At 40.4% G+C, this 17,722-nt stretch overlaps 1 protein-coding gene across 1 annotated transcript in view; it reads right to left on the reverse strand.

The window, feature by feature from the left end:
• Window positions 1–13,936: 13,936 nt before the first annotated feature.
• RAP1GAP2 (RAP1 GTPase activating protein 2) overlaps window positions 13,937–17,722 on the reverse strand; it is a 263,765-nt gene continuing 259,979 nt past the window's right edge. Inside the window, exons 23-24 of the mRNA XM_070735240.1 lie at window positions 17,298–17,337; window positions 13,937–13,986 (exon numbers count right to left, since the gene is read on the reverse strand). Of these exons, the coding sequence (XP_070591341.1) occupies window positions 17,329–17,337 (9 nt within the window). The 3' untranslated portion in view covers window positions 13,937–13,986; window positions 17,298–17,328. The remainder of the gene's footprint in view (window positions 13,987–17,297; window positions 17,338–17,722) is intronic.

Consider the following 17,722-nt stretch of genomic DNA (forward strand, 5'->3'; position numbering starts at 1 on the left):
CAACACAGGATTCCTGAAGAACTGCGATCAGATATTCTTCCACAACAGCCAAACCCACATGCTGCTATTTATAGCAGCAGCCCTAATTACTGGAGCCCCACCCAAACACAGGTGGCCTCTCTTATCTCCTGTAATATGTCCTTACTTGGTCTCTTCTACGCATAATTCTGCGCTTGCGTGGATCCAAAACTTCTTCATCCGAATCAATGGAAGATAATGGAGATAAGGAAGATTGACTGCCTGGGCTGTGTGCCAAGCCCCCCTCTTCCATGTCACTCCCACCTTCATCTGAGGAAACTAAACTCTGAACTGACTCTGTCGGCAATAACACAGGCCTATGACATGTTGAAGTTTCCCCTGCATACACCTCCACATTCCCTGGGGCAGGAGCTGGGCCAGAGCCAACCAAAACAACCAGGCCCACCAGAAGTTGGGAAATGGGACAATTCCAGTCTTTGGAGGCTTCAGGGAGGCCTGCTAGGCCCAAAATGGGGTGCTGGAGGGTTGTGCGCACATGCGCAGGGGAGCATAAGGGGGTTGCAGTGGGGGAGCACTGGGGAGTTATGCACGCATGCGCAGGGATGCACGTGGCATTGAATTATAGATGTGGGCATGCACATGCACGCTTTCTGCACTCGAGGGAACAAAAGCTCACCATCATGCTCTAGAGTTTCAATATACCACTTTTAAGAAGTGTGCAGCATATTTTGAATACAAACCCTTTTAGCTTTTCAGCCCCAATTTGAGTCCAAATTAGATTGTCTGAATTATTTTGAAAGTCTGAAATCCTTTTCAACAGTTTCAGGAGCCCTTTCTTTCTACCACAAGGAGTTCCTCGGCACTCAAATTGGGACATTTCAATTCAGGAATGTTTTGCACAGCTCTTGCCATTTTTCACTGCAGGGGAGAAATTACAATCAGTATTTCACCGGTGGGTGACTAGCATCGAGGTGGGACTCACTCAATTCGCCTTCCTGCTTATGCTTTGCACGCTGGGATGTTCTGTACGAACCTGTGAACGTTAGGGCGGACGGTGGATTAAAAATTGCCAAGTAGGGAAGACAGTTGGCAGAGCTGTTCTTGGGAAAGGGCACGTCAAAACATTGTGTGTTGAATTAATGGGTCCGTTGCTATTTTGAGAGTTTGCGGTCAGCATATTTGCAAAACGTCTTGCAAGGTTGTGTTCAAACCTTTACCTGGGCTGTCCCCTTTTCTCTTGCATAGAAACATAGAAACATAGAAGTCTGACAGCAGAAAAAGACCTCCTGGTCCATCTAGTCTGCCCTTATACTATTTTCTGTATTTTATCTTAGGATGGATATATGTTTATCCCAGGCATGTTTAAATTCAGTTACTGTGGATTGACCAACCACGTCTGCTGGAAGTTTGTTCCAAGGATCTACTACTCTTTCAGTAAAATAATATTTTCTGATGTTGCTTTTGATCTTTCCCCCCAACTAACTTCAGATTGTGCCCCCTTGTTCTTGTGTTCACTTTCCTATTAAAAACACTTCCCTCCTGAAACTTATTTAACTCTTTAACATATTTAAATGTTTCAATCATGTCCCCCCTTTTCCTTCTGTCCTCCAGACTATACAGATTGAGTTCATTAAATCTTTCCTGATACGTTTTATGCTTAAAACCTTCCACCATTCTTGTAGCCCGTCTTTGGACCTGTTCAATTTTGTCAATATTTTTTTGTAGGTGAGGTCTCCAGAACTGAACACAGTATTCCAAATGTGGTCTTACCAGTGCTCTATATAAGGGGATCACAATCTCCCTCTTCCTGCTTGTTATACCTCTAGCTATGCAGCTATGCAGTCGCTTTTCATACTGCCCGACCACACTGCTCACCCATTTTGAGACTGTCAGAAATCACTACCCCTAAATCCTTTTCTTCTGAAGTATTTGCTAACACAGAACTGCCAATACAATACTCAGATTGAGGATTCCTTTTTCCCAAGTGCATTATTTTACATTTGGAAACATTAAATTGCAGTTTCCATTGCTTTGACCATTTATCTAGTAAAGCTAAATCATTTACCATAGTTCCCAGCAACAGGTAGGATCCCACAGAGCTGGTCTCCTCCAGGTCCTGTCTGCTAAACAGTCTTGGCTGATGGGCCCATGGGGGAGGGCCTTCTCTGTGGCTGGCCCAGCTCTCTGGAAACAACTCCCCCCTGAGATCCGGATTGCCCTCACTCTATTGGCCTTCCAGAAAGCATTGAAGACCTGTCTGTTCTAGGAAGCCTGAGGCTGTTGATCTCTCAATTTTTATGTAGTCTGCCCTTGAATGATGTGTGTGTATATGATTTTTTAACTTTTTTTCTTAATCTTTTATGATGTTTTTAAATGTATTTTATGTCCTGTTGTAAGCTGCCCAGAGTCCTTCAGGAGTTGGGCAGCACAGAAATAATCAATCAATAGATCAATCAATGTGCTGGAACCTTGGCTTGTGCACATACGCAGAAGAGAAATCCCTGGAATTTTTAAAAAAATATTTCCAAAAAAATTCCCCCCCCCCCCAAAAAAAGCTGAAAATAAGATGGCGACACATACGCAGTGCCAAAAACCCAGCTTCTGTGTGTTGTGGTTAGCTCTGGCCCAGCTCCTGCCCCAAGGACTGTGGGTGTGGAGGAGACATCCACATGCTGCAGGCCTGTTTTGCCCCCGGTGGAATCTGCTGATGAAGGCTCCTCTGACCAAGAAGACATGAGTGACAGGGAGGAGGAGAGTGTGGCAGACAGTTCAGAATGAGATCAATTATCTCTCTCCTCCTTGGATTCAGAACAAGAGTTAATGATACAGCCACGCATGCAGAGAGCGATGCATAGGCAGCAGCAACTGAGAGATTATTATCAAAGAAAATGAGGCCATCTGTGGTTGGGTGGGGCTTTAGTAATTAGTGAGGCTGCTATAAATAGCAGCCTGTGGGTTTGGCCATTGTGGAGGATTATCTGATAGTTGTATTTCGTGACTGCTTTACTGACTTTGACCTTTTGTGTGCTGCTTTTTCCCCACTTTGAAACTAAACCAGGGCAAAGTGTGTTTCACTTTGTGAAAGAAGAAGGACAGTGAATTGCCTCACAGCTGCAATCTAAGTATCACAGAACTGATAAGGGACTTGTACAAATTACCAGTTTGTTTGGAGACGAGTGCTCTTTGCTATACCAAAAGAGGGCTTGGTTTAAGTGACTTTTCATTATAAAGAACATTGTTTTGAATTTTCAAACGTCTGTGTGTCTGAAATTTGTACCTGTGAATTTTTGGGAGGAGTCTACCAGAGAGCCCGACAGAACACTGTGCATGTACAGGGGGGAAAAAACTTTTAAAAATTGCCCCCAAAAATACTTTTAAAAAATTAAAAAAAGTTTTTTTAAAAGATGGCACAGGCTGAACCGGTTCCAGGATGTAAAGTAAAGAAAGGAACTGTCCATCAAAGAAAGCTCCTGGGTGGGATGGGGGCAAATAAGCCAAGAGATAAAAGCGTTGACACAAAATATTTTTTTTAATTATGAATTTTGCAAAGACACGTTTAAGCAACAAAATATACATTTTTACCCTTCTGTAGAATTTCTTTTTATACAATGACAAATACAAGAGGCTACCATAGCAATAAATTAAATATACATTATGTACAACAGACATCATCAGCAACCTGTTATGAAGCATTGCTTCTTAACACAAAAGAAAATACTTCATTTCATCAGAGTCCTAAGGTTTTGGGTTGTTGTTTTTTTACAAAATCCACATTTCATTGAACTTTAGCAACACAATATTGTAATGGGAATATTTTCTCCCCCTGCTCTATCTAAATGGAGGAGTAAGATATATTCTGGTACTCTCCCCTCAAATTAGCATTTTTCTTAATTCGTTGCAGTACCATGCTACATTTCTGAAAGCCAAAGAAAACTTTAATAAAAGGTATCAATCAATGCATGCTTTATGTTTTTCTTTCAGATCAACAAAAAGTAACCTCCTGTTATGGTCTGATAATTTTTAAAAGGAGCCTGTTATGAGTAGTGTAATGGCTGTGGTCCTTCCCCTTTTGTAAAATAGTTTGCCCCTTGGACGCTAAACAAGTTGATGCAGAATCATCCCTTAAAACCAATCAGTGCAAAATTCTCTTTTTTTTAAAAAAAGAAAACTACTAAAAAATTGCTAATCTTTTGTCAACCTTTAGGGACAGAGAATTTTGCACATAGAAACATAGAAATCTGACGGCAGAAAAAGACCTCATGGTCCATCTAGTCTGCCCTTATACTATTTCCTGTATTTTATCTTAGGATGAATATACTTTTATCCCAGGCATGTTTAAATTCAGTTACTGTGGATTTATCTACCACGTCTGCTGGAAGTTTGTTCCAAGGATCTACTACTCTTTCAGTAAAATAATATTTTCTCGTGTTGCTCTTGATCTTTTCCCCAACTAAATTCAGATTGTGTCCCCTTGTTCTTGTGTTCACTTTCCTATTAAAAACACTTCCCTCCTGGACCTTATTTAACCCTTTAATATATTTAAATATTTCGATCATGTCCCCCCTTTTCCTTCTGTCCTCCAGACTATACAGATTGAGTTCATTAAGTCTTTCCTGATACGTTTTATGCTTAAGACCTTCCACCATTCTTGTAGCTCATCTTTGGACCTGTTCAATTTTGTCAATATCTTTTTGTAGGTGAGGTCTCCAGAACTGAACACAGTATTCCAAATCTGGTCTCACCAGCACTCTATATAGCGGGATCATAATCTCCCTCTTCCTGCTTGTTATACCTCTAGCTATGCAGCCAAGCATCCTACTTGCTTTCCCTACCGCCTGACTGCACTGTTCACCCATTTTGAGAGCACATTCTCTGTCCCTAAAGTTTGACAAAAGATTAGTAATTTTTTAGTAGTTTTCTTTTAAAAAATTATTCCTTCAGGAGATGGTGATGGCTATTGCCTCTTTGTTTATATCCAAGCATTTCGGTCTTAGCAAATTAAGATGTATGGATTTCAATTCCCAGAATTCCTCAGCCACGGGATTCTGGGAATTGAACTCCATTCATTGTAAAGTCCCCGATGTTAAAAAACACTGTTGTAAAGCCTCCAGATTCAGAAATAAGTGTTATTTCTTTTTTAAAAACCCAATTGCTGCAGAAAGAGAGAGAGTGAGAGAGAGTTTGCTTGAATCACTTTCTCTGATAAACCTGAATCTGAGCATCTATTGACTAAAGATCTATTGACTAAAGATTTGGCTTTGTACTTTGTACTTTAGAGTTGCCAGACTTTCAATAAATAAAAAATATTTATTATGGCTGGTCGCACAAGACAGCCAGATGTTTAGGTGGGATTTGGCGTTTTTGTCCATCTATCCAGTCTTTCTCAAGGATCTGGGATACACAGATGTTGTTATTTAATAACATGAAAGCTATTCCAGCAAGTGGCATCTCCTTCAATGAAAAACATGGCCATCTGTTTGATAGATTGAAAGGTCTGCTTGTCTGGATCTTTTTATTAGCTGTGTTCTCTTGAAGAAGAGAACAAATTCTTCATCCATATTAATAAAGGGGAGGGGGTTCTTTTTTAAACGATTCTGTTGATGAAATCCAACCAAGGAAATGCAGTTTTGAAATAAAGAATGAGGAAGGAATTCAAGATAAATAAATTAAGACATGGACTAAGAAGGCAAACTATTCTAAATAAAGCTGCTTTTTGCTATTTATTGATATGGTTGATCACATTATCAGCCAGATTGGCGTTTTTGTCAAATTATCAAACCCTTCCATGGACTTGGGATAGGTTGTCACTATTGTTTGATGATATAGAAACATAGAAACATAGAAGACTGACAGCAGAAAAAGACCCCATGGTCCATCTAGTCTGCCCTTATACTATTTCCTGTATTTTATCTTACAATGGATATATGTTTATCCCAGGCATGTTTACATTCAGTTACTGTGGATTTACCAACCACATCTGCTGGAAGTTTGTTCCAAGGATCTACTACTCTTTCAGTAAAATAATATTTTCTCATGTTGCATTTGATCTTTCCCCCACCTAACTTCAGATTGTGTCCCCTTGTTGTTGTGTTCACTTTCCTATTAAAAACACTTCCCTCTTGAACCTTATTTAACCCTTTAACATATTTAAATGTTTCGATCATGTCCCCCCTTTTCCTTCTGTCCTCCAGACTATACAGATTGAGTTCATTAAGTCTTTCCTGATACGTTTTATGCTTAAGACCTTCCACCATTCTTGTAGCCCGTCTTTGGACCCGTTCAATTTTGTCAATATCTTTTTATAGGTGAGGTCTCCAGAACTGAACACAATACTCCAAATGTGGTCTCATATTAAAGATATTGTTGCAGGATATAAGTTGTTTCAAGTAAAAGCTGCCTTTTGCAATTGATTGATAGTGATGAATGTCAATTATTATTATATATACAAAAGTTATTTAGTTAATGTTGGTCTTTATATGCTCCAAGCTCTTCCGAAGAATCTAGAATGTCATAATATTTTGGTGTGGGGTAGGTGTGGATCAAAACCCCGTGGCCTTTTGTAATTGACAGATGGAAATTTGGCAATGTGCAGATTTTCTCACTGGTATCCAAGATTTTTGGGTAAGGCATCCAGTGTGCCAGTAACCACTGGGACTATCACAACTGGTTTATGTCATAATCTTTCAACTTAGATATTTTAGATCTTGCTAATTGCAGTCTTCTCCAATTGTATTGTCTTCTAACATGCCATAATTGCCACATCAATTAACCAGATCTTTTCAGATCACAGTTAAATATGGTATGTTATGGGTCAAGAATGTCTATGGAGATTTTAAGTTATCCATGTCACAAAGGTGCCAATTGTCCCAAGAGGCAACTGGACTTTCTGATCTTTCTTTGAAGACATTTTGTTTTTCATTCAAGAAGCTCCTTCAGCTTTTGGGTCAAAAGTTTATCAGATTAGATTCAGAAATAATAATAATAATAATAATAATAATAATAATAATAATAATAATAACAACAACAACAACAACAACAACAACAACAACAACAACAGTTGGAAGGGACCAGGGAGGTCTTCTAGTCCAATCACCTGCTTGAGCAGGAAACCCTACACTACTTCAGACAGATGGTTATCCAACATCTTCTTAAAAACATCCAGTGTTGGAGCATTCACAACTTCTGGAGGCAAGCTGTTCCAGTGATTAATTGTTCTAACTGCCAGGAAATTTCTCCTTAGTTCTAAGTTACTTTGCTCCTTGTTTAGTTCCCACCCATTGCTTCTTGTTCTACCTTCAGGTGCTTTGGAGAAGAGTTTGACGCTCTCTTCTTTGTGGCAGTCCCTGAGATATTGGAACACTGCTATCATGTCTCCTATGGTCCTTCTTTCATTAAACTAGCCATGCTCAGTTCTTGCAACCGTTCCTCATGTGTTTTAGCCTCTAGTTCCCTAATCATCTTTGATGCTCTTCTCTGTACTTTCTCTAAAGTCTCAACATCCTTTTTGCATCATGACGGCCAAAACTGAATGCAGTATTCCAAGTGTGGCCTTACTAAGGCCTTATAAAGTGGTATTAACATTTCGCGTGATCTTGATTCTATCCCTCTGTTAATGCAGCCTAGAACTGTGTTGGCTTTTTTGGCAGCTGCTGCACCACTGTTGGCTCATATTTAAATGGTTGTCCACTAGGACTCCAAGATCCTTTTCACAGTTACTACTCTTGAGCAATGTACCACATATACATTAAATGCCATCTGTGTGATGCAGAGTCAAGACTAATTTATGCCGCCAGGCATGGGGGAGTAAGATATTCCTTCCCCCTAGCCCATTAGAAGTTATGCATGGTATATTTGTGTGTATGTTTGGTTTTATTATAAGGGTTTTTAGTTGTTTTATTAATTGGATTTCTACATGCTGTTTTTATCATTGTTGTTAGCCGCCCCGAGTCTGCGGAGAGGGGCCGGCATACAAATCCAATAAATAATAATAATAATTAGCACTAGATGTAAACTGTTTAGGTTACATTAGGATGTAAGCTGTTCCCAAGTAAACCTGCCTTTTGCAATTGACCGATGGTGAACTTGTCAGGGCCGAAAGTGTTCAAGTGGTGCTCCAGTTGCTGCTATTATTGGTTTAGCTTTGAGATTTGGAGACATTACTGAGACACAAGACATCTGAATGGATGCCAAGCCAAATCAAGCTATTTTTTTTCCAAACTGCTCAAGTGGGACCTGACCTGAATCTATTGGACAATGTGCAACATAAAATGACCATAGAAAAAAAAACCAAATCAAAAACCCGCTTAAGAACAACTACACCAGCAAACTTCCAGTGGTGAAAGCACATTTTGATTCACAACCTCAGGGAGAATAAATTTTTGCAGGTTCAGCTTATAAAGCTGTAAGGAGGGTCCCCAATGTAAGAAGCCAACAGGAAAAATTTCTCGCAGTGGGACCATCAGGAAGGAGGCAAAAGCAAGCCAGGTTTTGCTGGCAACGTGAAGGCCCTATTATAGGTGGGTCGTGAGATTGCACAGATGTGCAAAAGGCCTTCAGGGTGCTTATCCATCTGTAAGGGTAGCATCAAAGGTTTCTGCAGTCCAAATCAAAGCAGCAGATTTCTTGTTCCTCTTCCATATCCAAAACTAATTGGCCATTGGACAAAAGAAATTGTTAATCTCAGTGATGCCAAACTGTATTCCTTTTTTGTGTCTGGGGTGGGTTTTTTCCCCCAACTCTTTCCTCTTATAAGGGCTTCTCAAATGTTTTCTTTCAATATCCCAAAACACTTAGCAGAAACTAGGAGGGAGCGGGGTTTGCTCTTATTTTAATGCAGTAACAACCAGTGAGGGATTGTCCACTGCTGGCAATACTGGTCCATAAGAACATAAGAAGATCATGCAGAATGCAGCCGCGAGAGCCATCGTGGGGCTCCCTAGATTCGCCCACGTTTCTGCAACACTCCGTGGCCTGCACTGGCTGCCGATCGGTTTCCAATCACAATTCAAAGTGTTAGTAATGACCTTTAAAGCCCTACATGACAGTGGACCAGAATACATCCGGAACCGCCTTCTACCGCACGAATCCCAGTGGCTGATAAGGTCCCACAGAGTTGGCCTTCTCCGGGTCCCGTTGACCAAACAATGTCGTTTGGCGGGCCCCAAGGGAAGAGCCTTCTCTGTGGCGGCCCTGGCCCTCTGGAATCAACTCCCCCCAGAAATTAGAACGGCCCCCACCCTCCTTGTCTTTCGCAAATTACTCAAGACCCACCTTTATCGCCAGGCATGGGGAACTGAGACATCCCCCCCCCAGGCTTTTATATTTTATATTTTATGTTTGGTATGTATGTGTGGTATGTATGGTTTTTAAATTGTTGGGGTTTTAGATATGTTTTATTTTAATATTAGATTTGTCTCACTGTTATATTGTTTTTGTATTACTGTTGTGAGCCGCCCTGAGTCTTCGGAGAGGGGCGGCATACAAATCTAATAAATAATAATAATAATAATAATAATAATAATAATAAGAAGAAGAAGAAGAAGAAGAAGAAGAAGAAGAAGAAGAAGAAGAAGAAGAGCCATGCTGAATCAGGCCAAAGCCCATTGAGTCCAGCATTCTGTGTCACACAGTGGCCTACCAATTGTCCATGGGGATCTTGAGCAGAAAGAGAAGGCAAAACCCTCCCTTTCCCCTGACCCCCCAACAAATGGAATCCAAGGGAATCCTGCCTGCCTCAACCAACATAGAGGCGGCACATGGACATCCGTTTCAATAACCACCGATACACTTGGCATCCCTGAATCTGTCTAATCCTGCCTTGAAGCTATCCAGGCTGACAGCTGTCACGACCTCTTCTGGGAGTGAATTCCATAAACCAATGACCCTCTGGTTGAAGAAATATTTCCCTTGATTTGTTCTCACTTTCTTACCTATGAGCTTTAGGGAGGGCCCCCTTGTCCTAGTATTGTGTGATAGAGAAAATATTTTTCTCTATCCACCTTTTCTATCCCATGTATGATTTTATACACTTCGATCAAGTCACCCTTTAAACTCCGTCTTTCAAGGCTGAAGAGACCAAGGTGTTCCAGTCCTGGTGGCAGGCGCAGGTGCATCTGGTGCAAAATTCAGCTTTTGTGCATGTGCACACAGAAGCGAAATCTCATGCAAGGATGCACGTACGTGTGAGATTTTGGCGAATTTTGCTGCTTTCTTTGCTTCCACACATGCGCAGAAACAAAAAAGTCCCCAAATCGCTAAAATCTTGCACATGCAAGCATCCTCATGCGAGATTTTGCTTGCTGTGCATGAGCAGAAGCCAAATCACCCGCGAAAGCACGGGGGGGGGGGCGTGTCAGCGATGCACAGATGCATGTGCATCGCCATTTTCACTACCAGAATAGCAATCCTGACCGTTCCGGGAGCGGCCCATTAATGGTAGCAGCTTGCCCTGGTCCTACACCAGAGATGGGTTCTCACCAGTTCTATAGAACCGGTAGCAAACTTGTAAGTAACATCATGGTGATGTCACAGAACCAGTTCTCTTAGTTTTGGTCCATTGATGCTGCCATCTTTTTTTTAAAAAAAATGGACTTTTTTGGGGGGGGAGAGATTTTTTTAGGGGGGGAAATGTTTCTTGAATTTTTTTTCTTTTGTGAATATGCAGAAACCGAGTTTTCAGAGCTACGCATGTGTCACCATCTTCGGGGGGTTTGGGGGAAAGGATTTTTTTTAAAAAAATGGTACTGCATGGCCACGCAGCATGTAAGGAAGGGAATCAGCAGCAAGGTAAGTTAGAATCCACCTCTGCCCTACAATTACATGGCAGGACACTGCTAGAGGTGGTATCCAGCCAGTTCGGAACAGTTCGGTTGAACTGGTAGTAGCGACCTTTGGGTGCCCCCCCTCCCAGTGCTATGCTGTCCTATTTAGGCATGCTTTCAAGCCATGCACATGTGTTTAAGCCACCCACATGAGCAAAGCACATGCATGGAAGGCCATGCGTATTGGTGAAAGGACATTGATACTTGCGAAATGGTAGGGAAAGTAAGTGGATACCACCGCTGGACAAAGCTATAGAAAAATAAGAGCAAATCCCACTCTCTCCTAGCCTTGATGGTGTTACCTAGTTGGGTACTGAAATGTCTGCAAGAAAAAAATCACCAACCTCAGAAATCTCTTCCTTTCTCTCTCTCTCTCTCCCTCCCTCTCTCCCTCCCTCTCTTTCTCCCTGCCTCCCTTTCTCTCTCTCTCTCTCTCTGGATTTAACTAGTTTTCAGGGAGACTGCAAACCAGTGAGAACTATATAAATAAAGACCAAATGTTCACATTCACTTTTATGGCTACCTGTAAGTAAAATATGAGCACGTTCCTTCCACCCCACCCTTCTGATATTCACCGAAAATTTATTTCTTTTCCATCACATGGAAGCAGAATTGCTCAACAGGCAGAAGAGCATTCTTGGCTCAGCACCAACATCAATAACAGCATAAGAAAAAGAAAAAGAAAAGGTCACTTAAATCCAGGGGACGGAGTCTTAATTAGGTAAGAAATTAGTGATGAAGATGATTATGGGGTTGTTATCATGGTATGTTGTACATCAGCCAGATGTTCAGACAGGATTTGACATTTTTATCCATCTATCGAGCCCTTCCCAGGGACTATGACATTATTATTACAGTATCTCTTTTATTCATTAAACATAAAACTCAGTTGACTGAACATTTAAAAATGTATCCCATGTATTATTGACCGGTGTTAATGGTTGATACGGGTTGCTGCCAGCATCCTAGGTATCGACCACTGACCCATTGGGTATTACTGACCCATTGTCATCAGGGCACTTGGTACTGTTGTGGTTGGCTCTTGGCCAGCTCCTACAATGGGGAATTTGGATGTTGGTTTAGGCGAAACCTCAGGTTCCCAGAGACTTGTCTTACTGCCATCAGCTTCTGACAGTGAGGATTCATTGCCAAGGTCAAATGCTGGTGGAGAAAAAGAATCAGATAGAGAGATGGATGCAGCCAGCCCATTAGTTAATGACCCCATTATTGAGTCATCAGACTCGGAGGAGGATCGGTGGATCGATGCCAGAATGCGCAGGCTCATGGCTAGAAGGGACCAACTGCACAGGTATCATTGGAGATAAGGGAGAACACCTGTGGCTGAGGCAATTAGGCTAATGGGGTTGCTGATAAATTACCAGCGTTGCAGAGAGCGCATGTGGGAGTTTATCCATTTGGAGAAGGATACGTCACGTTTGCTTTATTCCTGGACTTTCACAGACTTTTTGGGATATTTCACAGCTAAGTAAATCTTGTGGAGTAAAACTTGAAGAGGTTTGGCCGTGACGCCCTCACAGCTACTCTTATCTGCTCTGTTTGTTTTTGTCTCTCACCGCTTTCAAGGACTGTTATCTGTGCGTGAGCTAATTTGCTCAGTTTAAAGTGCATGTGCACAGCTTTATTTTGGATAAACTGCTTTTCTGTTTACTTTACAACAGCATGTGCGTTTGAATTTACATTCCTGACTTAATTGGGGCTTCTAATGTGAAGCCCGGCATAACAGGTACCATGTCGAAGAATTTCACAAAACACATCAAGAAATTGCACCTTCCTGCAATAACCCCAGTGGAACTGCCAAAAACGTTGCTACTTGGAACATCATATTTTAAGAAGATACTTGGCTGATATCTAGTACACTGGCAGCAACCCATATGAACCAGGGGAGAGTTCCTCTTTGCCAGTGCTACCGGATTGCTCCCATTGACCGGAATGGGCATACGCACGTCTGGCGTGCAATGTGTGTGTCGGTACGAGATTTAGCTTCTGCACATGCGAGTGAGATTTTAACGATTTTTGCTGATATTTTTGCTTACACGCGTGTGCGGAAGCAAAAAATCAGTGAGAATTGGCAAAATCTCACTTACACGCACATCTTCACGTAAGATTTCGCTTCCGCCGCGTGCACAGAAGCCGAATCTCGCACTGATGCGCACGCATGCCAATCAGCTGAAGCTACACACGCAGCTCCATTTTTGCAACTGCGACGCCATATGGTGTCAACCATTAGCACCAGTCAGGGGTATATGTGATACTTTTTAAAATGTTCAGTTGACCGAGTTTCATGTTTAATGAATAAAAGAGATGATAATAATAATAATTGGTATTACAGTGTTCCCTCGATTTTCGCGGGTTCAAACTTCGCGAAAAGTCTATACCACGGTTTTTTAAAAATATTAATTAAAAAATACTTCATGGGTTTTTTCCCTATACCATGGTTTTTCCCGCCCGATGACGTCATATGTCATCGCCAAACTTTCGTCTGCCTTTAATAAATATATTTTTTAATATACTTTAATAAATAAACATGGTGAGTAATAATGTAAATGGTTGCTAAGGGAATGGGAAATTGCAATTTAAGGGTTTAAAGTGTTAAGGGATGGCTTGTGATACTGTTCATAGCCAAAAATGGTGTATTTACTTCCGCATCTCTACTTCGCGGAAATTCGACTTTCGCGGGCGGTCTCGGATCGCATCCCCCGCGAAAATCGAGGGAACACTGTATTATTATTATTATTATTATTATTATTATTATTATTATTATTATCATCATCATCATCATCATCATCATCATCATCATCATTATTATCAACGTCTAAAGACTGACCCCTAAAGCAGCACTCAGGATCTCAAGCTCAACAGCTACGTTACCAATCTGTTGATCGACCAAGTGAAAAAAAAAAGACAGAAGCGCATTCAGTTCTACGGTACGTGGTGGACAATTTGGGTCTTCCGTGGGACATCTTTCCACTGCAGAGGGATAAAGCATGGATGGTTGCCAATGAAGAGATCTCTTTTTTTCTAGTTTCATGGAATGAACTGCTCGGATGAAGGGCAATCCATGGGTGGCTATGGAGCTTGATGTGGTGGAGGGATGCAGTCGTTTGACACGAACGGTCCTCCATCCCACCCTGTTTAAAATGACACACACAAAAAAACAAAAAATGTCCTACAAAAAGATGGGAGAAGAAGAAAAATTAGAAATTAGGCTGGAGGCCATTCATACCTACATCATTAGTAAAATTATGGAATGTGCCGAACTATCAAAAATAACAATGGAAATTCAAAATAAAAATGATTCAGAGTTCTACAAGGCCTGGGAGAAATGGTTCAGATTGTTATCTAACTTTAAAGACAATAAAACAAAAACTAATTAAAATCCCTTAATATAAATCAAAATAACTAGACACAAGAACAGTTTTTTCCCGAACGCCATCACTCTACTAAACAAATAATTCCCTCAACACTGTCAGACTTTCTACTAAATCTGCACTTCTATTCATCATTCCTATCACCCATTTCCTCCCATGTTGACTGTATGACTGCAACTTGTTGCTTATATCCTAAGATTTTTATTAATATTGCTTCTTCATTGCTTATTTGACCCCTATGACAATCATTAAGTGTTGTACCACATAATTCTTGACAAATGTATATTTTATTTTATGTACGTTGAGAGCATATGCACCAAGACAAATTCCTTGTGTGTCCAATCACACTTGGCCAATAAAATTCTATTCTATTCTATTCTATTCTATAAAGATATACACAATAGAAATTCGGACTAAAATCAATACAATCTTTGTCTGAGTTCAATCCACTTGATAAATATTAGTAACTTACTAATATCACAACCTACAATTACTTCTCACTAACGAAAATAACAAGCAATAATCAAACTAAATCGTCACAATCCAAATGCCTGCTAGTTTGCAGGTACTACCCCTCCTCTCTTTTTCTCTTTCTTCTCTCTCTCTTCTTCTCTTCTTTCTTCCCTCTTTCCTTTTCTATCCCACCTCCAATTACCTTTTCTTTCCACATTATTCTTAGACTATTAAATACTACAGCTATAAGATTATCCAAATAAGAATATTGAATACAAAATATTTACATATAGACAAATATTTGGAATGTATATACAATAATATATATAAGCCGCTGTATAAAAATACTGTTTACCCCCTCCCCCCCTTCTCTTTTTTGTATTCCCATCCCCTTTTCCCTATTTTCCTTTTTTAATATATAACCTAATAAAGTATATTTAATTTTAAAAAAAAAGAATAGCCCGGTTTAAAAAAAAACAAAAACGAAACACACATTTGGAAAGAGGCTTTGAAAGCCATTAAGCTAATATGGCTTTTCAAATAGGCTCCATTAATGGAACTCACTACCACAATATATTTGGAGGTCTTTTTATTTTGGAGAGCTTTGAAATCCTGGTTAGTTAAATGCAGAAATCCCAAAAGTGTTTTTTTAGGAGGAAACTAGATTTTCGTGTGTGTTTTTGTGTGTGTTTCTCTTCTCATCCAAGAAGCTTCTTCAGCTCTGACAAGATGGTATGGAATGGAAGGATTTATATTCCTTGCAGACATCTGGTCATTTGCATCCTTTTAGAGAGTCCTTGAAGCACTTAGAGGTTTATTTGTGTCCTCCTTGTTCTGTCTGACTCGCCGGCCAATCAGCAATTAAATCCCCATTAATACCCAGACACAGAGTTGGGAAGTATAATAGTCTATTGTACAAGCAAACTTGTTGAAAACCACAACTGAAAGCAAAGAATGTCTGTCAACTTCAAATTCAAAGCCAGCGGCAAAACTGATAAGGACTGTTCCAAAACAGAGTTGTAACTTTAAACCTTTAGCTTGGCTGAAGCAGAAATACTCACAGACTTTTCAAAACTATATTTTTTCAAGACTGCAGCAATATTTGAGAGGGGGAAAAACTCTGAACTTGCTCTTTCCCTCTTGTAGGTATAAACGTTGATTTCCTGCAAAGGGAACCTCTCAGCCCCCCCTTTTTAAAACACTTTGTGATTACCCACTGCGCACAGCAGTTTTCAAGGCCCCCCTCTATGTCTGTGTAATTGTTCTTGTCTCCCACGCATTCTTCTCACCCCTGCATCTAAAATAGGATCCATAATCTTCCCCTCCTCATCAGACCCAGACTAGGCCCTAGGTGGGTGTTCTATATTCTCTGCAGAACCCTCAATCTCTATCCCTTCCTCAGCCTCACTGTCTGATTCCTCTGACAGCCACATCGGCCTATGATACTCAAATGGATCCAGTTCCTCCTCTTCAAAATCTGTGAATTTGGCAGTGATACAACCACAACACTCCTTAAAGAAAAAAACAAAACCCAGTTGCCTCCTGGAAAAAACACCTTTGGGATAACCCTGGATGACTGAGCTTCTCTACAGACTTTTAAATACAGACAGTCCTTAGCGATGATTTGAAGTTATGATGGACACAAACACCCCCCAAAAAATCTCAGACACAGATTTGAAGTTCCAATGACCAGGTTCCCCCACCCCTCCCCCGGCGGACCTATAACACCAATGACCACCACCTTCAAGATTGGCTGCTGAAATTCTTGGCAGCAAAATAGCAACTTTAAAAAAAATGAAATTGTCACAGGATTGGCATTTGCCATTTAGCCGATGAATCAAACTATGAAACAGCTGTGCATTCAATGTACATTGGTACCTCTACTTATGAACTTCATTCGTTCCATGACTAGGTTTTTAAGTAGAAATATTTGTAAGAAGAAGCAATTTTTCTTATAGGAATCAATGTAAAAGCAAATAATGCATGTGATTGGGGAAATCACAGGGACAGTAGAGGCCCTGTTTCCTCCCAGGAGATTCCTAGAGAGGCTCCAAGGAGGCTTCTCCCCACCTTTTCTGGCTCTGTTTCCTCCCAGGAGATTCCTACAGAGGCCCCACGGAGGCTTCTCCCTGCCTTTTCCGGTTACAGTTTCGGAGGTTTGGGTTTATAAGTAGAAAATGGTTCTTGAGAAGAGGCAAAAAAATCTTGAACACCCGGTTCTTATCTAGAAAAGTTTGTAAGCAGAAGTGTTCTTAAGTAGAGATACCATTGTATTTGGTGGGTGTTTTAATTTTTTTTTAAAAATCATCTCGGCCAAACATGTTGGGGGGAAAAATAGATCAAGTATTCAAATCCTGCCACTTTAGTGAGATCATTGCAAAATTGTGTTCATAGAGGGGCGACCAAAAAAAAAGCATGAGGACAGTCCCAATTTTGTGATTAAAGCCCTTCTTTTGTCTTTCTTTGCAGTCCAAACCAGCGTCTTGCCTTTTTTTTAAAAACTGCAACTGATCGTTGTGCGGTTTGTAACTGTCAAAGACGCATAACAATCATAATAAAAAAATTTATACCCACTGAAAAAATATCCTGCCTATCATTATTGTCATCAAGACTGGGCATTAAAATTATTATAAACCTTGGGCTAAATATAAATTACCTTTTACAGGTCCTTAGGGGTCATTCTTCAGCTAATGAGTCTGCGAACAAAGGAAACATGTTCTGATAAATATATAAGCATGTTTATAATCTCATCCGACCCTCTACATCAGCCAGACTACAATTCCTATAATCCCCTGCCTTTTCTGATATACACCCAGGCATAACAATAACTACAAATCCTTTATCACAGCCTTGTTTCCTTCTAACTTTCTTTTAAACTGCTCAAAAAAATAAAGGGAACATTTAAACAACACAATACATAACTCCAAATAAATCAAACTTCTGTGAAATTAAACTGTCCACTTAGGAAGCAACACTGATTGACAATCAATTTCACCTGCTGTTGTGCACATTCAACTTTGTACAGAACAAAGTATTCAAAGAGAATGTTTCATTCATTCAAATCTAGGATGTGTTATTTGA

This window comes from Erythrolamprus reginae, chromosome 1 (genome assembly GCF_031021105.1).
Source record: "Erythrolamprus reginae isolate rEryReg1 chromosome 1, rEryReg1.hap1, whole genome shotgun sequence".
NCBI classification, from domain to species: Eukaryota; Metazoa; Chordata; class Lepidosauria; order Squamata; family Dipsadidae; genus Erythrolamprus; species Erythrolamprus reginae.